This window comes from Metarhizium robertsii (assembly GCF_000187425.2).
Source record: "Metarhizium robertsii ARSEF 23 chromosome Unknown MAA_Scf_1, whole genome shotgun sequence".
Classification (NCBI taxonomy): Eukaryota; Fungi; Ascomycota; class Sordariomycetes; order Hypocreales; family Clavicipitaceae; genus Metarhizium; species Metarhizium robertsii.
The window spans coordinates 7,073,631-7,096,314 of record NW_011942149.1 but is presented as its reverse complement, the minus strand read 5'-3'; the positions used below and the strand labels follow the sequence as shown (position 1 = coordinate 7,096,314).

Genomic DNA, 22,684 nt, shown 5'->3' with positions numbered 1-22,684 from the left:
AGCAGCACCGTCTCAGCGACGCATTTCATCGGAAACAGGCAGGAATCCAAGCACCCCCTTTACATACTCCCAAATCGTGACATACAGAGGCTTCTGCGCCGTATCTGGAGTCACGGTAAGCGAGTGACTCTGCTCAATGGCATACTCGGCCGGCACCTCGGGCCACACGTCGACTCCGTCCAGCAGCGCGATGGACATGCCGCCCATGGCGTGCAGCTCAAAATGACAATGGAACAGCCAGGGCCCCGGGTTGTCGACCTGGTAGCGAAAGACGCTCCAGTACCCGCCGGCCGGGACGGGGGAGAACATTGTCATCCAGGTATCCCTGTATCCCGGGTCTTTGAGGTTGAAGCTCTCGGGCTCGGCGGCGATGGCTTCGGCAACACTGCTGTAGTTCCACATGCCGGCGCCGTTGCCGATCCTCCACGTCTTGCTGCCGTGCTTGTGCATGATGTGCTCGAACGCCATGCCGTCGCCGGGCAGCACGGCCACCTGGAGAATCAAGTCCACCCAGGAGCCGTTCTTGGTGCGCACGACGAGGTTGTCGTCTTCGGTTCCTAGCGTCTGGTTCGGATAGAAGAGCAGCGGGCGGTCGGCCTTGAAGTCCATAGGGTACAAGTACTTTGTGTTCATGGTGTATAGATGCGGCGCTCCGGCCCGGCCCATGACGAGAAGAAACTCCTCGTCGGCCGTGGCGGCTGGAGCATTCGCAGGCCATGGCGGCATATTGTCCGAGCTGATGTTATATGGCGTGTAGCTTTGCGTCGCGGTGTCCTCGCGCGCATTCAGACCCCCGTACGTGACGTATGGGCGGGTATCTGGCAGGACCTCTTCTGCACCTTTGTACACCATGTTGGCAAAGCCCGAGATGACTTGAGTTGCCCCAGAGTCTGGCAGTCGAATGGTGTAGCTGCCGGGGGGCTTGTCCAACTTGACCAGCACAGAGTAGCGCTCACCGGCCGTAATGGCCGCCGCCACAATCTGTCTAGGCTCGACGTAGTTGCCGTCGATTTCGTAAATCCACATGGGGTGCTCGTCGATGGAGAAGTCGACTTGCTTATTCGCCGCCGCCGCGATAAAGTTCATGCTGACCCAGCCGTCTGCCGCGTCGACTTGGACTGTATAGTTTGACCCTTGGGAAGGAACGCAACCCCATTGCATGTGATCTGGTATTTTCTCGGGGTGGCTTTCGTTGACCCAGGGACCCTGAATGCCCTCGGCTTGTATAGGGAAACATCTGTACGCCACCAAGTTTGTCAGCGGCCATGGACTGGTGTGGTGTCTCTATAGTTGACTGGAGACGTACCCCTTATCTGTTACGTTGTAGTCTGGAAAAGTAAACTTTTGTGGCATCGGCTGTGTTTGACTTATGAGGAATTCGTGAGGCGGGCAGTACAGCTCCCCGTGGCCATTCAATAAAATACTATCAACGCAGCTAAGGGGAGGTGGTATCGCATCAGCACAAGACTATGATATTGGATCAAAAGTAAACTCACAAAACTAATATCTTTGACTCTTCAATCACTCTCCAGTACTCGTCAGATGTGAGACGGCTCCAGTCCGACAACACCATTAGCTGTGGATTAGCCGCTGCCTTGTCCATTGCCTCGATATCCTCTGGGTCCTGGCTAATCTTGGACCATAATTCTTTCATGTTTTGCTTTGGTCTTGCCATCATTCATTAGCGACCGTCAGTATGCAAGTCTAAGAGCAGCTTGCTTACTTTATGAACATGGCACCATGAAGGCCGTCAACCAGAGACATGCGCTCGTGAGAATGGTACCAATGGGTTCCGGCCGGCGAAGCTTTGAACTTGTACACAAATGACTCTCCTGGCAAGATGGGCTTCTGTGACAGACCCATGACGCCGTCAGCCCACGGTGTGCCTTCTTGACTATGGTAAAATCACATGTTAGGTGCTCAGGCTTCGCTGTAGCCATGAAGGGCGAGCCGACTCACGCAAGGCCATGCCAGTGAACCGTCACATTTCGATTCATGTCATTGTGCACGGTAATCTAAAACCTTTTATTAGAGACATGGGGTTTTGAAGTTTATTTTTACACTTACTTCCACATCGTCATCCTCATCGAGTAGGAGACTAGGCCCGGGAAATTGCCCATTCGTGTAGATCATCTCCCGCGATTGTCCATTCGGCGCGCCCTTGTCCCAGGTGAAGCGCAGCGTCTTTTCGACCTTTGCTGCCCAGGAGAGGCACCAAAGGCAGCAAAGCAACATGCATCGTGCGAGCGACGACATGTTGGGCGGCACGAGGTTCACTGGCTAACCGCAAACCCCTAGTTTTCGGGGGTTCGATAGGTATATTTTGTTTTTAAACTGAAGGCCAGAAACGATATTTGTGAGAATAGAAACGAGCCAAGTGATTTGAACCCCGTCGGCTGAAGAAGAGGGTGCTTCCAGTGGTCTGTGTCGTCCGAGCGGATTCGGCGTGGCTACCTCGGTGAGACGTCACTTCTGACTGAAGGCTAGACTGAAACACAAGACGGAAAACTTGCAGGCAATATTGCAGTTGCAATCGCCTAGCTTGTCTCGGCACATAGACGGCCCGGTCGTGGTTACAATATCGACATACAGCCACTTCATCATACATAATCGGGGGCAAATGCTCATTGCTTCCCCCTTAACATGCATGTCTCACCGAAAAAAGTCATGGCTCAATGGTGGTTTCCTACTGGCTCCGTTATCTACAAGTGTCAATAGACCACAAAATATGTGGCGTCGGCGCATTGTCTGCATGTACATACGCAGTGGCTACTCCGTAGTTTGTTCATGGATTTGGGGGTCAGAATACTCTGCATGCAGTAGGGGGCCTCGATTTTGTGAAACGTACGGAATGCCTTGCTGCAGTATTACCACAGCCACTCAAGGCCGGAAATTATACTCATGCTACCCCAGCTGCATGAGCAACCGCGCCTTTCTTCGGAGCCTTGTTCCGCGCCTGGTTGGGAAAGGGTGGTCAGCTATGCAGGCATCGTGCCGCGCCTGGGAAGATGCTGGGCTGAGTACGGCTTGCGGCGGGAAGAAAACGGACGAGTTGACAGTTGCGAGCCACGGAATCGGCGTGAATAGCTCGGTCCCGAGCCGATGGACCATGTACTACCAAATTTTAGGTAACATGAGGCTACTTCGTAGAGAAACCTGCAATTCTCTACGATTCCCACAACGCTCATGAGTCATGACACGCCGGCCATGATCGACCATCGACTATCTGAAATGGAAGTGACGGAGGCATTTAGAGATGCCATTGTCATAGAGACAGGGTGTGATATCGGGCACTCTGACATCAACACCGACTTCTCAGATCTTGGCCTGGATCCCCTCGCTGCCATCAATGTGCTCAATACTGTGACCAATAGAACTGGTATCGAGCTTCCAGCTTCCCTGTTTCGCGACTGCAAGACATTATCCGATATTGCCAAGCATCTGGGCCAGAAGCAAGGCATCAGCGGTTCGTGATTCCCGGTCCAATTTGTGCACCGAGCTGCGTTATTTTGCCTTATAACAAGGAGCAATATGCTTACAAGGATCAGGATCGACCTCTGCCACGCCACTGCTCTCGTCACAAGCCGAACAACCTGTCAGAGACGCGTTTTTAGAGCTGAGCAGCTATGAAAGAAAATTCGCAGAAGAAGCAGGGTTCGCCAACTTTTGGACAGCAGTGTACCCTGCCGAGCGCCGGCTGGTGCTGTCCTTCGTGTACAAAGCTTTCTCCGACTTGGGGTGCGCACTGGACAAGGCCAAAGCCGGCCAAAAGGTTCCATGTCCCCAGGGAATTTTGGACAAGCACCGGCGAGTATTCGACGGCGCGCTGTTCGAAATTCTCGAAGATGGTGGCATCGTAAGCAAATCTCCGGCCGGCTATATTCGTACGCCGACCCCAATAGACACGACACCATCTGAAGATATCTACAAAGACCTTGTCCGTGACCATCCCCCGTTCGCCAAGGTCCATGAACTTCTTCACGCCACGGGCTCGCGGTTTGCGGAATGTCTGAGCGGCAAGACGGACCCCATCAAGCTCCTATTCGGGAAGAATAAGGACTTGCTCCAACACTTCTACACGGACGCGCCCATGTGTCTGGCCGCCTCGCTCCATCTCGCCGCGCTCATTCGACGTGTGTATACTCGCCGCGCCCACGGAGACGACGAGTGCATAGAAATCTTGGAAGTGGGTGCCGGTATGGGAGGGACGACGAAATTTGTCATCGATGCGCTTGTCGAGGCCAACGTCCGCTTCAAATACGTCTTTACGGATATTTCGTCGTCATTCTTTGCCGCTGCAAAGCGCCGGTTCGGCGATATTGCACCTGGCTCCATGGAATGCCTCGTCCTCGACATTGAGAAAGAGCCGCCGGAACCGTTGCAGCGACGCTTCGACTTGGTCATTTCGACCAACTGCATCCACGCGACGAAGAGCCTGGTTACGTCGTGCTCGAATGTGCATAAGCTTTTACGACCAGGGGGATTCTTCGCCTTGATTGAGTTTACGACTAGGTTCTATTGGCTTGATCTTGTGTTTGGATTGCTTGATGGGTGGTGGCTCTTTGAGGATGGTAGGAAACACTGTACGGTCAATGGGCCTTCTTGGAAGACGAACCTTGAGGCTTCTGGATTCAGCCATGTGCTTTGGACCGAGGCAGAGGGGATCGAGAAGCCGAATCCGCAACTGCTCGTAGCGTATACAGATTAGTCGAGGCATGCACTAGGTACTGAATAGGATTGATGCGTCTGACATTGAAACGTTGGCCAACGGGGAACGATTTGAACATGTCGAAATTTAAAATTGTGGAGAGATTGGACGCAAAATAGAGTTGAATCTATCTATGTGCTGCTTACCTAATACTCATATATCCTGCCTGCCTTCCTGTTCAACTACTGTACGTATTTTGCCCGATTCCCCACGCACGATCTGATCAGTGATAGCTAGAGTACATAGCGGATCAAGGTCCAGCGTGTTTTCTGCTTATAATCGGCCCACATATCCCCATACTGTCCATGGTCAATGCCAGCCGGCGAAATGCATGATTGGTTGATTCGACTTACCCTCTTGGAGCAGTACTCGTCCAGCGCCGGAACAGCCCGGTTGGAAAAGTCCCACATGAAGAACGTGGCAATCAAGATGCCGTAGGTCACGCCGCTTGTTGCAACTGCCAGCCCGGCTCGCCAAATGGTAAAGGCGGTGTAGTTTGGGTGTCTCACGATGGCGAAGAGTCCGGCCGTGTATGGTTTTCCGCTATTCTGGGGGTTGAGCTTGAACTGCCCACGGTTGACTTCGCAAGTGCACTCGGCCGCAATGCCGATGACGAAGAGAGCGAAGCCGGCGGCCAGATATGGATTCCACGTGCTCTCTCCAGCAGCCTGAGAAGTTGCCGAAGTGGCAGCGCAGAGGAAGAGGAAATTGTTGAGCGTGTCGAAGAGAATGTTGTCGAGCCCGACGACGATGGCGCCTGTCAGGGTCCAGGCCTCTTCAGCGACATTGAGCACAAACCAAAAGTGCTTGGCTGCGGCAATGATGTTCATGGCAAGCAATCCAAGTCTGTACCCAGACAGGCCGAGAGCATCAAAGTGTGGAGTGCCTGCATGATGCTCTCGATACGGTTCTGGAGTCGCAATGATGCTGCCGCCAAGCAATTTGATGAGTGCCGACCCATAGGCTTGGGAGAGGACTAGGTATTGCCAGTAGCAGTCCACGGCACGTAGACTCAGGTACAGGGTGGTATTGAAGGGAGATGATGACTTGTTCCCCCGCGGAACAAAGTCCCTCGATTTTAGTTCGGATCTTGACACTTGCTTGGCTCCGGTCATTGTATTGTCGAAATTCATATTGGCGTACCCTGCACCTTTTCCACCGTGTCATGTTGAGTGAGTAGAGACGGAGCTGATATTATAAGTTAGGATCTACACTTGAAGGATACCACGATAGACACGACGACCCGGAGGCAGCGGGCCCTGGCGGCGCCGCATACTGACTGCATCTTCCACCGGTCAGAATGATAGAATGAATGGGTTATGCAAAAAAGGTAAGCATGCATCAACAAGGGTTTTGCAATATGGAATCCTGAATTCTGCATCCAAGGTGGCGTGACGGGGGTTCGTGTGTCGTCGGAACATGGGCGGATGCTGGGGACCGAGAGAGGCAATGTGTACCCGACGGGTTCGTGGGCTTGTGGCTTCGGGCCCGAAGTCGCGGACCCGAAGTTGTACAAGGCAATAAGCACTAACCTGGTTTGGGTAAGACCAACTGGATAGTACCTGGGTACCTAGCGCCTCGCCTGCCAACATGGAACCTTGCAAGACGGGCAGGCACAGGGGTGCGGAGCGAGAACCGAGGGGAACGATGATGGATGCCTGTGGGTACTGGGGTCAGCCCGGTCAAGGGTTCTTTCCACTTGGACAACTCCCGTTTCGTCTAATGATTTGACTTGACGTTTAAATTACAGAGTAGTTTATGGGCAACAACACGCGCGAGCATGGTATTGATGGGAGACAATGGCTTGCATGATGAGGCACTGGGGTCATTTCGAAATCAAGCACCGTTACTTCGTACTTCGTATTGAGCATGGCTACTTATTTTTTGACCATTTGTTCGGCCACCAACGCGGCCTACCGTCTTGCTCTGTTGGTCCGTGGTAAGTACCGAGTACGGGGGGCCGAGCGCTGAGTACATGTCTGCGTCCCTGGGCTCGCGGGCACTTGGATGTACCTCGAGGCGGGCACCAACGTACCCAACGTAATAAGTACTTGGGCACCTGCATAATATCCTGAGGTCAACGGCTGGTCAACGGGTGACACAGAGTTGACAGAATTGGCGCGAGCCACCTGATTGACACCCGACACTTGATAGGTCGTCCGTCTATGCCCTTCCAACAGCCAACACTCGCAATCGTGCATGGACAACAAAAAAAGCCTTGCGTCGCTTCTCCCCTCCTGCAATCTGGAGCCAAATTGTCGCCCCATATGGCCGTCTTCAGGAGTTTGTTTCATTTTCTTCTTCGCATCCCCAGCAAACAACAGAGGAGGCAACCATCCCACAGACTGTGCAGCAGCTGAAATACGAGCCCTTCAGTCTCCCTCATTCTGGTCACTCTTCCTCCCTCCCTCCCTATCTCCCTCTATCTGCGTCCCTTCCTACACGCCGTGACTCATCACTACGAGTTGACCCCATATCGCAAACACCTCGAGATGGACGCAGCCGCCAAGGAGAAGTCCAGCCTCGCTCAGGACGAACTGCCTCACGAGCTCAACACGCTCCAGCACCCCGACGACGCACATCGGACGTCTGATTCTGCTCAAGCTCCCAGTCCGGCCAACGACGGCCATTCTGTTGGTGGGAAGCCCAGCCAGGATGGCATCATCCAAGAAGAGGCTGGAGAGGAAGCCGCCCAAGACGACTCCAACTACCCCAGTCTTGGGGCCCTGACCATCATCATGGTAGCCGTGTCCATGGGCATGTTTCTTGTCTCCTTGGTGAGTAAGCCGTGGCCTCTTGACTGAAGCCACTCTCCCACACTCCATGCAAATCTCAGCCTTGATGCATTACCATGGCCCCTACCTTCGATAAGACGTTCCAAGGCTGACAGGTAGCTGAAAGGATCGTACCATCATCTCGACCGCTGCACCCACCATTACGGATCAATTCCACTCCCCGACAGACATTGGCTGGTACGGCAGCGCATACAGCTTGACGGGCTGTGCCATGCAACTGCCGCTGGGCCGCTTCTACAAGTTCTATTCACCCAAGTGGGTCTACATGACGCTCGTCTTCATCTTCATTGTCGGTTCGGCTGTGGGGGCCGGGGCGATGAACTCGAATACAGTCATTATTGGCCGTGCCATACAAGGCATCGGCCTCGGTGGCGTGCTTTCGGGGTCCACGATTATTGTCACCGAGAATTGTCCTCTTCGACGGCAGCCCATATGCCTCGGAATCCTGATGGCGACAATGAGCATCTCGGCCATTGTTGGGCCTCTGATAGGCGGCGCGCTGACGACCAACACCAGCTGGCGTTGGTGCTTCATTATCAACATCCCCATCGGATTCGCAATCATGGCCATCCTCTTCTTTTTTGTAAGAGCCAGAGAGGGCAAGGACCAGCAGGCCCGGGGATGGGCCGAGAAGATCCGTTTCCTGGATCCCTTGGGCTCAGCCCTACTTTTGCCAGCCGTTGTGTGTCTGGTGCTTGCATTCCAATGGGCAGGGTCCGAATACAGCTGGGACAACTGGCGCATCATTATTCTCTTTGTATTCGGTGGTCTTTTATCCCTTGCGTTCATCGCCTCACAAATCGCTATGCCTGAGACCGCCACTGTGCCTCCCCATGTCGCTGGTCAGCGTACCGTCTTTGCATCCTTCGTCTTCTCCGCAGCCACAGGTGGCGCCATGTTGGTCGTCACATATTGGATTGCTGACTGGTTTCAAGCCGTCCAGAATCTCAGCGCTGCTCAGGCAGGTATCAGGACCATTGCTCTCGTTTTGTCACAGGCCGTTGGAGCCATAATGGGCGGCGGATCGGCAAGACTTGTCGGTTACCCACCCCCAATCATGATGATAAGTGCCATCCTGATATCTGTCGGTGCTGGAATGCTTTCAACCCTTGCTATTGACGAAAGCTCGGCCCACTGGTTTGGCTACCAGGTCATGATGGGTCTGGGCCTCGGTTTTGGAACACAGCAGGCTTCGCTTGCCGTTCAGACCGTTCTCAAGAAGGACGACATTCCCACGGCGATCTCCCTCATCTTTTTTGGAATGCAACTCGGTGGCTCCATCTTCATATGTGTTGGCCAGAACGTGTTCAATCAGGTTTTCGTTAAGCTGCTAAGGCAAACTTCCATCCCAGGACTCGATCCAGAAACCGTCCTGAGGACGGGTGCAACCGAGATAAGGAAGCTTGTTCACAACGGAGAAGATTTGTTGAAGCTCCTCGAAGCATACAACCGCTCCATCACGTCGACGTTCTATGTTGCCGTTGGGACTGGAGCTCTAGCAATGCTGAGCGCCTTCCTGGTCCAGTGGAACAGCGTCAAGAATGTCGAACCAGTGCATTAACCCGCCGCCAGTTTTCACCAGTAGCACATTGTCTCTGTTTATTCTCCAAATGGTTTCCTGACCTTTCTACTTTTACTCATAGCCTAGAGGGGAGCTACGGGACTTGATTATTCTCCCATAATGTTGATAAAAGTGTACTCATGAAAATCGCCTCTTGGTTCATTTGTCTACATCTCTTCACTTCTCCTTCTTAGTTGTTATTATTTATTCCTTGTACAACCATAATACATAGATTGAAATGGAGCAGAGGGCTAGTCATGCGGTATTCTCGGTTAGACGTGCTCAGTCTTGTACAGTACAAATTCATCGACAATGCCTAATGGCAGCTGTATTCAACATTGAAATAGACATGAGCCGGGTTCATTTCCCATCACATGTTGCCCTGGACCAACTTTCCATCCATCATGAGCGGCGAAAACCAGCCTATCATCATCTGCGATCTCTTGGTGTCGGCAAACTTCTCATGATCCGGACCCACCATCTGTTTGAAGAACGGATCGGCCTTCATCCTCACAAAACATTCAATATCAGGGAACACCAGCTGCACACAGCAGTCGTATGGGGCAATATTAGCAAACTGTGCATCATGGATCTGGTCCATAAGCTGACGGGACTCATCCGGCGTGTGAGTCTAGAGGTTGCCATGTCAGCCCACCCAACACGACGTATGAGCAGATTGGGCATTTCTGGGGACCAAGGGCGACAAACCATGCTCCAATGAAGAAAGCCGTACTTTTCCATGAGCTGGGCAACCAATGGCGCATGAACGTTTAGCATGTAGCTACGGTACTCTTCGGTGCTTATCCCCTGCTTCTTGAAGCCGAGGATACTGAGGCATAGCAGTTTGTTGTTGGACTCCATTTCCAGTGCCAAGCATGCGTTCCTAGATGACAGAGATGACAGGTTGAAAAGTGGCTAGGTCGGATTGAAAAGGAAAAATGACGCGAGCTGAGGGGTAATTTTGATACGCCGATAAGGCAGAGGAGCAGCAGTTGGGAGTTCAAGTAGGACACTGAGATGACCGGCCCCCGAGGAAATGACTCAGGGTCCTTTGGAGATGCCAGGCGGCCTGTCCTCCGATTTGGGAAGACCCGGCATCATCTTTTTCTGGCCCAGACATGTTTCTCAATACGTCCTGTGAGGCCTTTCTTTTTGGCCTTGTGCATTGTGATGAATGCAAGGCAGTGAAACTTGTCCCATGTGCTGACATGCTGCTTTGTCTGACTCGTGGAACAAGGTAAAGTAAGATCCAATATTGCAGTGCATGTATGCAAGAGAATTGTCGGGCCGTATTGTATCCGCGACGCAGCCAAGATTTTCCCCTGATTGGTTGATGTTTCAGATATGTGAAGCTACGCTGACTATGACGAGACAATCCTGCCGCCAGGTCTTCCAGATGGTGGATTTTGATTCTTAGTGTTCTATCCAATTGGGAGGACATGAGCGGTTTTTTTTTTTGGTAGGTCTCCAAATATCCCCCGCATCTTCCAATAACATCTATCTACCAGCTGTTGATAACCTGTGACTAGTTACAACTCTGTTGAGTAATTACATGTCAACTGGTACTATATCGAACCCCAACTCGGTTGCGCCACGATTGTCTTATAACTGGCCCCCACGCAAGGCACCTCGTTGTGGCCCGTATTACAGCCACGGGGCCTATCTCACTCACAGCTCCCGGGATCATGAACCAATGGCCGCATGCACCGTTGGACACTGACGAGACATTCTCGTGGTGGGATGTGCAGGCCCGCATGGTCTTACTACGGCGCCAGCTCCCGCGAGGGAGCCGGGCTGAGCTGAGCTGACGCGCGCGAGAAATGATTGGCGTTTAGGGATATGATGGCATAAGATAACGGGCAAGAAGAAAAATCAGACTACGCGCCAAACAGTAAGAGACGGGTTGGGTAGGGTGAGACTAGGAACAGCATCTACAAGGTAGCTCGTTTCTGCACGGTGATCCGACAAGGGTCATTGCATTTCATCATTTACAAGTGCCATGAAGCCGCTGCCGAAAGTTGACCGAGTGTAACAACGGTCCCGAGTACCCAGGAGCATTTCCGTGCTGTGCACGAGATTGGCGGATGCCGCTGTTACACACGATCAACCAGGTATTTGATAGGAGCTGCAAGATGACCGCATGGCAACACGGCGCCCGAGACAGCTCGGGACGAGCAGATTCAGATCACGGCAACGATGGCTGCGTCTTGACATCGCATCGTCGCCGGTCTCACAAGCTCGCCTCACGACGACGGCGACGTGATAACGACAACTGCATAAATCAGCCGCTCCGCCGAACCTCTGTTGCGCACTTTGCACATGGATGCATGAATATATTACTCACTTGTCTGTATGACTGCATTTGCATGTAATATATAGGAAGACTGGCTCTTGCCATTGGCCCGATGGCGGAACACACCGAGTTGGCAACTCGACGGCAAACAGTGATTGACCGAAAAGCAGATATCCCTGTTTATATCAACATCGTGGTGGTGGCCGGGCTGAGACAGTCGACCAACCGTGGGGTCGTGTAGGATTCAGTTGCATCCTATTGCATCGTCTTTCAACGGCAACCAAGTTGCTTCTATTTGAAATTCCATTCCGCTTATCCGATTGTAGACGCACCCCCAGGGGGAAAAAGGGCCGCTCCGTGGTGATGTAAAACCCGTCGAGTTCTACCAGGCAGGCGGCATGTCCGACGTGACGAGTTGGAAACAAAAACATTGTGGAATGCATAAAGCGTCCCCGTCTGATCCTTTTATCTGCCCTTGTTTCTCTATTGTGTATTCGTCACTGGGACGCGTCATCTTGAGCAGTTTGCCGACACAATGGCACCCAGGTTTCAAGTCATAGTCTTTGGCGACTTGTCTGTCCCGTATCATGCCGAGTTGCAAAGACTGCTTTCCGACAAGGACAGCTGTACTCTTGTCTCTCTCTTTTCAGACGCGCATCGGGCGCTCAGATCGGAAATCTCTCGACTGCCGCCCAGCCAGAGGAGCTGCTTCCCCCATGTTTCCAACCTCGCCGAGCTCTTGATAGCTCGGCAGTCATCACAGGTGCCCAACTGCGCGTTGGACAGCGCACTGGTGTGCCTTTGCCACATTGCTTCGTTTATAGCGTACGTGCTCCCCGTTGTTTGATTTTATAGGCTTGCCGGTTTGGAGAATTCAACCAACACACGTGCTAGATATACGAATGAGTCTGGGAGATGCTATCCCCGCCCATCATCCTCGTGCCTGCTCGGCAGTTGCATTGGCCTTTTGGCCGCCGTGGCAGTGAGCTGTGCCGAGAATGTGCTCGACCTCGTCGAGGCCGCGCCGCACTTTGTGGCACTGGCCTTTCGGCTCGGCCACATGGTGCAGAACAGAACCACGTCCGTCGTGTCCGTGACAGACGTACACTCTTCATGCTCGTCGGTGGTGTCGGGCGTTGATGAAGAAACCATGGCCCCCCGTATTGAGGCGTACTGCGTGTCGAGGGGGCTGGCTGCTCTGAGCCGTGTATACATCAGTGCCGTGGGCAGCGGCTCCGTCACCATCTCGGGGCCGCCTGCACACTTGAAGGAGTTTTTGTTGCACAACCCAGCTTTCAAGGCTGGCAAGATTGGCGTAGCTGGACTATTCCACTCTTGTGGCCTGTATACGAGGGCTGATGTGGACGCGCTCGTCTCGGGCGTCGGTGTTCATACAAGGAGCAGGGCCGTCCGCCTGCATGTCGTGTCCAATTCCGAAGAGGCGGGCCAGGGCTTGCGTGAAGCAACTTGTGAAGAGCTGCTGCAACGCACCGTCGCTGAAGTCCTGCTTCGTCGACTGAGATGGGACCTTGTGATTCAGAGAGCCGTCGGCACACTCGAGAGCTCCAAGCTTTCCGAAGCTGACATAATTCCTTTCGCTTCGAGCAGTGTTGAGAGTCTGGCTACTGCTCTTCGCGCATCCGAGGCTGCAGAATCTTTGGACGTGTTGAGCACTCTTCCTTTGTCCTCAAGGAGTGAAGGCAGCTCTGTATCCGGGCCAAAGTCCAACAGGTCCAAAATCGCCATTATCGGGTTTTCTGGGCGATATCCCGAGGCTGATAGCAACGAAGCCTTTTGGGAGCTTCTCGCTGCCGGGCTAGATGTCCACAAGGAGATTCCCAAAGACCGCTTCGACCCGTGGCTCTATTACGATTCCACGGGGAAAAAGAAGAATACCAGCGGCGTCACCATGGGGTGCTTTGTCCGCAACCCCGACCTCTTTGACTCTCGGTTCTTCGGCATGTCCCCCAGGGAGGCTGATCAAGCCGATCCCGCGCAGAGACTGGCGCTGATGACGGCGTACGAGGCCATGGAGATGGCTGGCTTCGTGCCCGATTCCACGCCGTCCACGCAGCGCAGTCGCATCGGCGTCTTTTACGGGACGGCCAGCGACGACTACCGAGAGACAAACGCCGCCCAGAACATTGACACGTACTACGTCCCCGGCGGCAGCCGCGCCTTTCTGCCGGCGCGAATAAACTACCACTTCCGGTTCAGCGGGCCGTCCTTTGACGTGGACACGGCTTGCTCGTCCGGCCTTGCGGCTACCCATATTGCGTGCAACTCCCTCTGGGCCGGGGACTGCGACGTTGCCATTGCCGGCGGCACGAATATCTTGACCAACCCTGATAACTGGGCTGGCCTGGACCGCGCCCATTTTCTATCACGCACCGGAAACTGCAAGACGTTTGATGACGGCGCCGACGGGTACTGCCGGGCAGAGAGCGTGGCGACGGTTCTGCTAAAGAGGCTTGACGATGCGCTGCTCGACGGCGACCCCATCTATGGCACGATTCTCGGAGCCTACACAAACCACTCGGCCGAGGCCGTGTCCATCACCAGACCACACTCGGGCGCGCAAAGAGCCATCTTTAGTCGGATCTTGACATCTGCCAATGTCGAGAGCTCCCGCGTCAGCTACGTGGAGATGCACGGGACCGGCACGCAGCACGGCGACGCGTGCGAAATGGACTCTGTCCTCAACGTCTTTGCGCCCGAGGGCTCTCGCCGCGATGAAACCCTGTACCTTGGCTCAGTCAAGGCAAACATCGGCCACGGAGAATCTGCCTCTGGAATCTCGTCGCTGATAAAAGTGTTGCTCATGATGCAAAAGAGCTCGATCCCTCGGCACGTGGGCATCAAGACCAAAATCAACCGCAACTTCCCCCTGGACCTTGGGCGGAGAAACGTCCACATTGCGATGAAGGATACGCCGTGGCCGAGACCGGATCCCAGAGACGCGCCGTCGGGCAGAATAGCATTTGTGAATAATTTCGGCGCCGCCGGCGGGAATTCTTCTGTCCTCGTGCAAGACGCCCCGGCGGCGTCGGCGGCGGCGGACGACGACCCCCGGCCGCTGCACATTGTCGCCGTGTCGGCCAAGACGCAGACGGCGTTTAAGAATAACCTTGCTGCGCTGGAAAAGTATCTCGATGCCCATCCGGATGTTCCCCTTGGCTCGCTTTCGTTTACTACCACCGCCCGGCGCGTCCACTACGGCTACCGCGCCGCCGTCACGGGCGCCAGCATCCGCGACATCCGGGAGGCTCTTGCGAGCGCGGCCAACGCGGACAAATGCCTTTCCACGACGGGGAGTACGACCCCCGTGGGGTTTTGCTTCACCGGCCAAGGCACCCAGTACCTCTCGATGGCTAGGGAGCTCCTCGCGCACCCGCAGTTCTTGTCCCTGGTGACGGGGCTGGAGGACATTGTTCGGCTGCAGGGCTTTGGGTCCATACTCGACGTGCTCCAGGGCACGGCGGACGCCCCGATGGAGCAGCTCTCCCCCGTCAAGGTGCAGTTGGCCATGAGCTGCTTGCAGATGGCCCTCGGCAAGTTTTGGATGGCGCTCGGCGTCTCTCCCGACGTACTTGTCGGGCACAGCCTCGGCGAGTACGCCGCCATGAACGTGGCCGGGGTGCTCTCCGACGCGGATGCCGTGCACCTCGTTGGCACCAGAGCGGCTCTTCTTAGCAAGTACTGCTCCGTGGGGACGCATGCCATGCTGGCTGTCAAGGCGTCCGCGGACAGGGTGGCTTCGCTGCTGGGCCGGCCCGGCCTGGAGATTGCCTGCGTCAACGGGCCGGAGGAGACGGTGGTGGCCGGGCCCAAGGACCAGATTGACTCGTTGGCGGCGGTGCTCAACGCGCAATCGGTCAAGACGACGCTGCTCAAGGTTCAGTTTGCCTTTCATTCTGCCCAGGTAGAGCCGATGCTGGAGAGCTTCCGACAGAGCTGCGGCTCGGTGAGATTCAAGGATCCCGCTGTTCCGTTGTTGTCGCCTCTTCTGGGCAAAGTAGTCAGAAGCGCGGCCGATTTGGCATCTCCGGCCGCCTATCTGACGCGGCACTGTCGCGAGACGGTGAATTTCCGCGGCTGCCTGCTTTCTGCGGCAGAAGCGGAAGTGGTCTCGGACAAGACGGTCTGGGTCGAAGTCGGGCCTCACCCCGTCTGCGGCAACATGCTCAAATCCACGTTGGGGACGTCGTCGAGGACGCTTCCTTCGCTGCGGCGCGGCGAGGCGGACTGGAAGGTGTTCACGTCGACCTTGACGAGCCTGTACAACTCGGGTCTCGCCATCAACTGGGGCGAATACCACAGCGGCCTGACGCACAACAAACAGGTGCTGTGTCTGCCCTTTTACAAGTGGGAGTTGAAGAGCCACTGGATCCCCTATGTCCACGACTGGTGCTTGACAAAGGGCGATGCGCCGCCGCCGCCGCAGCCGCTGGCATCGCCTGCCCCCGTCGCCCGGCAGAAGCCGTTGACGACGTCGGTGCAGGACATTATACACGAGCACTACTCGGGCGACGAGGCGCAGATCACGGCGCGGTCTGATATCCAGCACCCCGACTTCCGCGAGGTGCTCCTGGCGCACAAGGTCAACGGGCAGCCGGTGTGCTCCTCGGCCGTGTATGCCGACATGGCCCTGACGCTCTTCACGCGGCTCCTCGAGCAGTCGGCCGTGGGCTTTGACAAGTCCGACATTGGCGTCGAAGTCTCCGACATGAGTGCCGACAAGGCCCTTGTGCTCAACGACGACCCGTCCCATCTCCTGGAGATGAAGGCGGCGGTCAAGTGGTCGACACGGCGGGCGACTTTTACCATGTCCAGCATCTCCAGCACGGGGGCGGAAACGGCGCACCACGCAAAGTGCACCGGGTTCTTTGCGGACAAGAGCCAGTGGAGGGCGGACTTTAAACGGCGCGACTTTCTCGTCAGGGCGCGCATCGACGACCTCCGACGATCGGTCCACGACGACTCGGGGTCGGTCCACCTGATCAAGACGGGCATGTTTTACAAGCTCTTCAGCGCTCTCGTCGACTACCGTCCCTCGTTCAAGGGCTGCCGCGAACTCGTCATGCGCTCGGCAGAACTCGAGTCGTCGGCCAGAGTCAAGTTCAACACGCCGCCCGGGACGGCCGACAAGTGGATGACGCCGCCGTACTGGCTCGACAGTCTGGGCCAAATCACGGGCTTCACCATGAATGCCAACGACGAGGTCGACTCCAAGAACCAGGTCTTCATCAACCACGGCTGGGAAAACATGAAGCTCCTGGAGCCGCTGTCCCAAGACGTCACGTACACGACCTATCTCAAGATGCAGCCCAAGGACAAGGGCGCCTACATTGGCGACGTGTACATCCTGAGCGAGGGCGCGACGGACATTGTCGCCGTGTACGAGGGCGTGACCTTTTCCGCGGTGCAGAGGAGCATCCTCGACAAGGTGCTCCCCAAGCCCAAGCCGGCGACGGCAAAGCCGGTCCCTTCGCAGCCCGTCGTCTTCGGGAGCCAGGCCCCGGCGGCTGATGGCGAGCCGTCGACGGAGCCGCCTGCGCTGCTGCCGCCGCACAAGTACGGCGTGCCGGCGGACAAGCTCAAGGCCATTATTGCCGAGGAGGTCGGGGCCCCGGTCTCGGATGCGCAGGACGGCGCCGAGCTCGCGGGGCTGGGCGTCGACTCCCTGCTCGCGCTGACCATTTCGGACCGCATGCTCGAGGAGCTCGGCGTCAAGGTGGACTCGACGGCCTTTATCACCTGCAAGACGGTCGGCGAGGTGATTCAGCTGATTGCCGGCTCGTCGACGCCGTCGTCCGACTCGGAGCCCTCGACGCCGCCCGTGACGCCGCCGCCGCCGAGGGAGCCCGAGTTCGAAAACGCCCATCTGTCTCGGGGGGTGGAGGCGGCGCTGTCCGCTCTGTCCATGGACCCGGACGAATACCCCCCTATCGCAAGCATGAATGACAAGGCCAAGCCGGCGCCGGCGTGTAAGTGTACATTCCCGCCCCCCCTTTTATACTTGCACGAGCAGTGGCTAATTGGTGTCGATGTAGTCGGCGTCGTGTCTCCCCTGACGGTCCTCCCGGCGCCGTCCCACGTGCCGCCCGCGTCTTCGGTCCTCCTGCAGGGAAACCCGGCGACGTGCTCGCGCAAGGTGTGGCTGTTCCCGGACGGCTCGGGCTCCGCGACGTCGTACCTGCCGCTGCCCGACGTGGGCGGGGACGGGGTGGCCGTGTACGGCCTCAGCAGCCCCTACGTCCGGCGCGGCGACTGCAAGGCCTGCCGGTTCGAGGAGCTGACGGCGGCGTACGTAGCCGAGGTGCGCCGGCGGCAACCCACGGGGCCGTACATTGTCGGCGGCTGGTCGGCGGGCGGCATCTGCGCGTACGACGCCGCCCAGCGGCTCGCGGCCGAGGGCGACGCCGTCGACGGGCTCGTCCTGCTCGACAGCCCCCGGCCCGTGGGGCTCAAGAAGCTGCCGCCCCGGCTGTACGCCGAGCTGGACCGGCTCGCCCTGTTTGGCTCCGGCGGCAGGAGGCCGCCCGCCTGGCTGGCCGCGCACTTTGTCTTGTTCGCCGACATTCTGGACACGTACAGGCCGCGCGGGTGGGCGGCGCCCAGGGCCCTGCCTACTTGGGCCCTGTGGGCGAGGCACGGCGTCGACGAGGGCGGCCTGATTGACATTTGGCCTGATGATCCGGATAATCTGCTGTGGCTGCTGCACAGGCGGGCGGTGGTGGATGCCAACGGCTGGGATGAGCTGGTTGGGGGGGAGAATGTGGTCATGGACGTGGTCGAGGGGGCGCACCATTTCAACATGTTGAAGGAGGAAGGCGCGCGGGAGGTGACAGACTTTCTTCGAAGGGCTGTGACGTTTATGGCTGGGGGGGTCTTGTAGTTCCGGATCGGTGATTTGGTCGTTGTTGGCTGGTGTTTTTTCTGTTTGAACCTTCCATGTTGGTTCGCGACATGAGTCAACTTACCCTATATTTCTATCTAATACTGACTCTACAATATTTGGCTGGGGCGCATTTTGTGTTTCCTACTTCTATCCAATCGTGCTCGTAGTCCCACCAGACCCCTCTCTCAGACGAAGGGGTGGTGGCTGCGTGGCTGTCACTATTAGCCATGAGCTCCATGTTGGCGTGACCTCACCGGCCTGTCCGGTAACGCCTGGCGTTTTACCGCCGGGAAAGCGTCTGGTCGCCGATTACCGGTAACCCCTAACCAAGAAGGCTGTAGTGTAGTTGAACGTTTAGGGCTCGATATATAGCCTCCGGAGCCTTTTTCTCCCTTCTCAACAGCCTGGTGTTGTTATTATTCCTCTCCTCTCGACGTTTAATCTGGAATCCAGACGACATCAAACACTTTCCAAGGTCCTGCTATGCCGCCTGCCGTTCCGTTCCAACCTAGCGAGGCTTGGATAGCGAGCATTACAACCGTAACGATTGAAGAAGTGACGCTCTGTGCGATTGGTATTTTGGCAACAGTTATTAGGGTGTGCGGTCGGGCTAGAGCCGCGGGTTTCAAAGGCCTTCGAGCCGATGATTACCTAGCGTCGGTTGGAGCGGTATGTTTTTGCATGTTATAATAGGCAATTCCACACATCGCTAACACATGTCAGCTATTCTATGCCATTCTCACTACGCTTTCGGTGTGCATCGGCTACATGGCCTGGGCCCTGACAAATTCCAGCATGGCGGACGAACAGCGAGCCGCACTCGCACCGGATGATGCCGAGTTTCAGCTACGGTTCGTTATTACCTGGGTCGAATACCCAGACCAAGATAAAGAGCATTAAATGTTCAATGGATGACCAGTTCCTAACTCGCGCATAGGGTAATGGGCTCCAAGTTTCAGATTGGGCGTTGGGTGAGTTATATGGCGTGTCTCTGGGCGCTGAAAGCATCACTTTTGTTCTTGTATCTGCAATTGACGGTACGTAGCGGCCATACACGAGTTTTTCTTGTATCAATTAGTGACGCGTCAAGCAGGAAGGCCTTGGACGCCACTACGCTGTTCGCATCTACGTCGGCTTTGGTTTGCTTATTACAAGCTGGATTGCTGTCCTAGTAAACCTCCTTCTTGCATGCCGCCCTTTCTACAAATACTGGCAGATTCAGCCAGATCCCGGGAGTAGGTGCCTGCTCCGTGGCCTACACTGGTCAGGTCACGTTGTATTAACTGTTCTACTACTTTCTAGATATTTGTCAGCCGACTGTGTCCAGCCAAATTATTTGGGTCAACATGTCGCTTAATATTTTTACCGACTTATATCTGATATCTATACCAGTCCCCTTGCTTTGGCGATCCTCTTTTAAACCCATAAAAAAAATAGGGCTTATAGTGCTATTCAGCGGCGGTTTATTAGTTGCAGTTTGTGCTGTGCTTCGTTCTGTCCTGGTGTTTACTGTAAGGTCTCCCTACTTGTTCTCCTAACTAGTTCCCCCCAACTCTCAGCTCTTTGGCCACTCACTTACTAATACGTTATATTGTGTTATTACAGGACCCCATCGATGGTTCGCGCCTTGCCTGTTTATGGGCTTCTCGAGAGGTCTTCGTCGCAGTTGTCACGACCAACCTTCCTATAGTATTCCCTCGCTTCGCGCGCTGGTTTACCCAAGTGTTTGGCTTAATGCTCTCACTGGGTTCCCAGAAGCAAAGTGACAGGACGCCAACTGGCTTTCGATCGTTTGGAGGGGGCGGCAAATATGGCCCGAGGTGGCTTCGTCGTGGCCCGCCTAGTCCGAACCCTATTACCGACTTGACCTTAACTGCGAGTCAAGTGGAGATGATTGACAGCAGCGATTTGCAGCTTCTCGACGCCGCGGATAGGCGTCAACGTGGCGCTGAAGACCAGTCAATTAAGACATCGTTGACGACGACGAGCCTGACGCCACTTTGACCATCCATGACGGAGCTGATTGACTTAACCGACGGCGTTTTTTAGTGCTCTAATAGTGCTAGTACCTCGACGAGAACGATGACCTAGAAATAATGAAAAAGGAGGCCTGGCCGACTATTAATACGTCAATGTAATATACTGCTTAAAAGCTGTATCCTAGAATTAGTATTACTATATCAGCTTAAAAAATAGCTAAAATGTAGCTTATATTCGTAAGCATTCACAGTAATATCAAGTACTACTATAAGTAGTAAAGGCTATAATTAAACCAATTATTATTAGGCGTTACACGAGTAGACGTAGTCGGCTTATCATCAAGTGGTAATAAGTAAAAAAAGCAAATACGTCCGACTTGACGCTTAATGCAGGACATGGGTTCGGTCCCGAGTGGAATCCGCGGTGGCACAAACATCTGGCTCCGGTCCCGAGACACGCGTACACGGAGAATCAAGCTGCTTCAGCTTCATCATGACTAACCCCGTCAAGAGGTAGATATACTGCAAGGTCCTTTTTAACCTGGTTTGCAACACCAGCCCGCACCAGCCAGGGCGATGAAACAATGCCTACTCCCAAGGTTCTCATCGTCGGCGCGGGCATCGCCGGCCCGGCGCTCGCGTTCTGGCTCGCGCGCATCGGATGCGACACGACCGTCGTCGAGCGCGACGCGGCCCTCCGCGACACCGGCCAGCAAGTCGACCTGCGCGGCCAGGGCATCGTGCTCATGAGAAGGATGGGCATCGAGGCCGCCGTGCGCGCCGTCCTGTGCGACGAGCCCGGCACGCAGATTGTCGACCGGAGCGGCCGGCCGAGGGCGTACTTCCCGGCAAACAGGAGCGGCAAGGGCAGCCAGAGCGCCACAAGCGAGTATGAGTTTATGCGCGGCGACCTGGTGCGCATCCTGTACGACGCCACCAGGGGTCTCGACGGCGTCACGTACCGCTTCGGCCTGCACGTCGAGTGCCTGGAGCAGCGCGAGGACTCGCCCGGCGTGCACGTCGTCCTCTCGGACCAGACGAGCGAGACGTACGACCTCGTCGTGGGCGCGGACGGCGTCGGCTCGCCCACGCGCAAGCTCATGCTGGGCCCTCTGTTCCCCGATCCGCGCCACGACTTGGGCGCCCACGCGGCCTACTTCACGATCCCCGCGCGGCAGGACGACCCCCGGCCCTGGACGGCGTGTCACCTCCCCGGCCGGAGGCTGGTCATGACCCGCAAGGACCGCCCCGAGACCCTGAGGGTGTCTCTTGTCGTGCACGGCGACTGCGCGGAGCTCGACGCCGCGGATAGGTCGGGCAGCCTGCAGGACCGGAAGCGTGCGTGGGCGCAGAGGTTCGAGCCGTTTCGCGACTACCCCCCCATGCCGCGGTTTCTCGACGGCCTGCTGCACGCCCCCGAGGCGGACGACCTGTACACGCAGCACATGAGCCAGATCAGGCTGCCCGAGGGGTGCTGGTCGCGCGGCAGCGTCGTGCTGCTGGGAGACGCGGCGTACTGCCCGACACCCATGGGCGGCGGGCTCGGCACGACGGCGGCCCTGGTCGGCGCCTACGTCCTCGCCGGAGAGGTTGCCGGCCGGTGGTGCGACGCCGAGAGGGAGGGGGCGCGGGTTGATTTCGGCGACGCGGCGCGCGAGTACGAGCGGCTGATGAGGCCGTTTATTGCGAGGGCGCAAAACGTGCCCGAGCTGGGCTGGCTGATGCTGCCGGAGACGGAGTGGGGGATATGGATTGTTCAGACGGTGGCTTGGGTGTTGTCCGTGGTGCGTATCGAGAGGCTGTTTGGCTGGTTTAGTCCTGAGGAGAGTGAGCAGCTTACGTTTCCAGAGTATCCTGCGCTGAAGGGCGGGGATGAAAGGTAGACACGCTATGTGGTGAGATGATGCGAGGGCGAGAATGAGTGACGGTGTTGAGATGCGAGGTGGGATGCATCCTCGAGTTTAACACGGGAGCTTTGTAGTGCAAATATCGGAGTGAAATATGATACGCTTGGTGTCAACTTTAAATACTTGATGATTATATATTTTATGGATATATAGCAAAGCATGTTTATAACTCTCCTCTCACATGAGTAACATGGTGGCTTGGCTTGTACCATGGATATAAAAGTAACTTCTTCCCTCTGCTTATTTTGTCTAGAGACTTGACGTAATCATGTAGGTTAAATTCTAACCTCTTAAATTCAGCTCACCCTTTACATTCTCATTCATAGTCATGAGCCCTTTTATACCAATAAAAATATGGCTCCTTCCAAGTTCCAATTAGGTAGTTTTATACAGCAATACAACCTCCTGAATTCAAGCTATCACACTGTGCTGAGAGCTGCACAGCCCATCTCTCTGGACTTGTTATACTGTTGTCGTTTGTAGGCGAAGCCCATGACTAGTAAGTAGTGATCCATGTCGCAAATCACTCCTGTATACAAG

The 22,684-nt window shown here is 55.7% G+C and overlaps 8 protein-coding genes across 8 annotated transcripts; 5 read left to right on the top strand and 3 right to left on the bottom strand.

The window, feature by feature from the left end:
* Positions 1 to 12: 12 nt before the first annotated feature.
* MAA_08365 (multicopper oxidase) lies at positions 13 to 2,256 on the bottom strand (the record flags this gene model as incomplete). The annotated part of the gene is made up of 5 exons (XM_007826363.1): positions 13 to 1,237; positions 1,497 to 1,667; positions 1,724 to 1,894; positions 1,960 to 2,015; positions 2,068 to 2,256. The coding sequence occupies 5 exons, from the start codon at positions 2,254 to 2,256 to the stop codon at positions 13 to 15; spliced, it is 1,812 nt and encodes a 603-aa protein (XP_007824554.1).
* A 951-nt stretch (positions 2,257 to 3,207) lies between these two features.
* MAA_08366 (Acyl carrier protein-like protein) lies at positions 3,208 to 4,708 on the top strand (the record flags this gene model as incomplete). The annotated part of the gene is made up of 2 exons (XM_007826364.1): positions 3,208 to 3,466; positions 3,549 to 4,708. 2 exons carry the CDS (start codon positions 3,208 to 3,210, stop codon positions 4,706 to 4,708), a joined length of 1,419 nt encoding a protein of 472 aa, XP_007824555.1.
* A 233-nt stretch (positions 4,709 to 4,941) lies between these two features.
* MAA_08367 (ERG4/ERG24 ergosterol biosynthesis-like protein) lies at positions 4,942 to 5,841 on the bottom strand (the record flags this gene model as incomplete). Its single annotated transcript, XM_007826365.2, has 2 exons — positions 4,942 to 5,007; positions 5,062 to 5,841. 2 exons carry the CDS (start codon positions 5,839 to 5,841, stop codon positions 4,942 to 4,944), a joined length of 846 nt encoding a protein of 281 aa, XP_007824556.2.
* Positions 5,842 to 7,200: 1,359 nt separating this feature from the next.
* Positions 7,201 to 9,064, top strand: MAA_08368 (major facilitator superfamily transporter; the record flags this gene model as incomplete). The annotated part of the gene is made up of 2 exons (XM_007826366.2): positions 7,201 to 7,485; positions 7,610 to 9,064. 2 exons carry the CDS (start codon positions 7,201 to 7,203, stop codon positions 9,062 to 9,064), a joined length of 1,740 nt encoding a protein of 579 aa, XP_007824557.2.
* Positions 9,065 to 9,434: 370 nt separating this feature from the next.
* On the bottom strand, positions 9,435 to 9,925 carry MAA_08369 (Dimeric alpha-beta barrel; the record flags this gene model as incomplete). The annotated part of the gene is made up of 2 exons (XM_007826367.1): positions 9,435 to 9,695; positions 9,773 to 9,925. The coding sequence occupies 2 exons, from the start codon at positions 9,923 to 9,925 to the stop codon at positions 9,435 to 9,437; spliced, it is 414 nt and encodes a 137-aa protein (XP_007824558.1).
* A 1,967-nt stretch (positions 9,926 to 11,892) lies between these two features.
* On the top strand, positions 11,893 to 18,255 carry MAA_10747 (ankyrin repeat protein; the record flags this gene model as incomplete). Its single annotated transcript, XM_011412465.1, has 3 exons — positions 11,893 to 12,182; positions 12,252 to 17,344; positions 17,411 to 18,255. The coding sequence occupies 3 exons, from the start codon at positions 11,893 to 11,895 to the stop codon at positions 18,253 to 18,255; spliced, it is 6,228 nt and encodes a 2,075-aa protein (XP_011410767.1).
* Positions 18,256 to 18,741: 486 nt separating this feature from the next.
* Positions 18,742 to 20,262, top strand: MAA_08370 (polyketide synthase; the record flags this gene model as incomplete). Its single annotated transcript, XM_007826368.2, has 6 exons — positions 18,742 to 18,927; positions 18,982 to 19,109; positions 19,196 to 19,295; positions 19,352 to 19,493; positions 19,561 to 19,769; positions 19,864 to 20,262. The coding sequence occupies 6 exons, from the start codon at positions 18,742 to 18,744 to the stop codon at positions 20,260 to 20,262; spliced, it is 1,164 nt and encodes a 387-aa protein (XP_007824559.2).
* Positions 20,263 to 20,821: 559 nt separating this feature from the next.
* MAA_08371 (oxidoreductase) lies at positions 20,822 to 22,120 on the top strand (the record flags this gene model as incomplete). The annotated part of the gene is made up of 1 exon (XM_007826369.1): positions 20,822 to 22,120. The coding sequence occupies one exon, from the start codon at positions 20,822 to 20,824 to the stop codon at positions 22,118 to 22,120; it is 1,299 nt and encodes a 432-aa protein (XP_007824560.1).
* Positions 22,121 to 22,684: the final 564 nt, after the last annotated feature.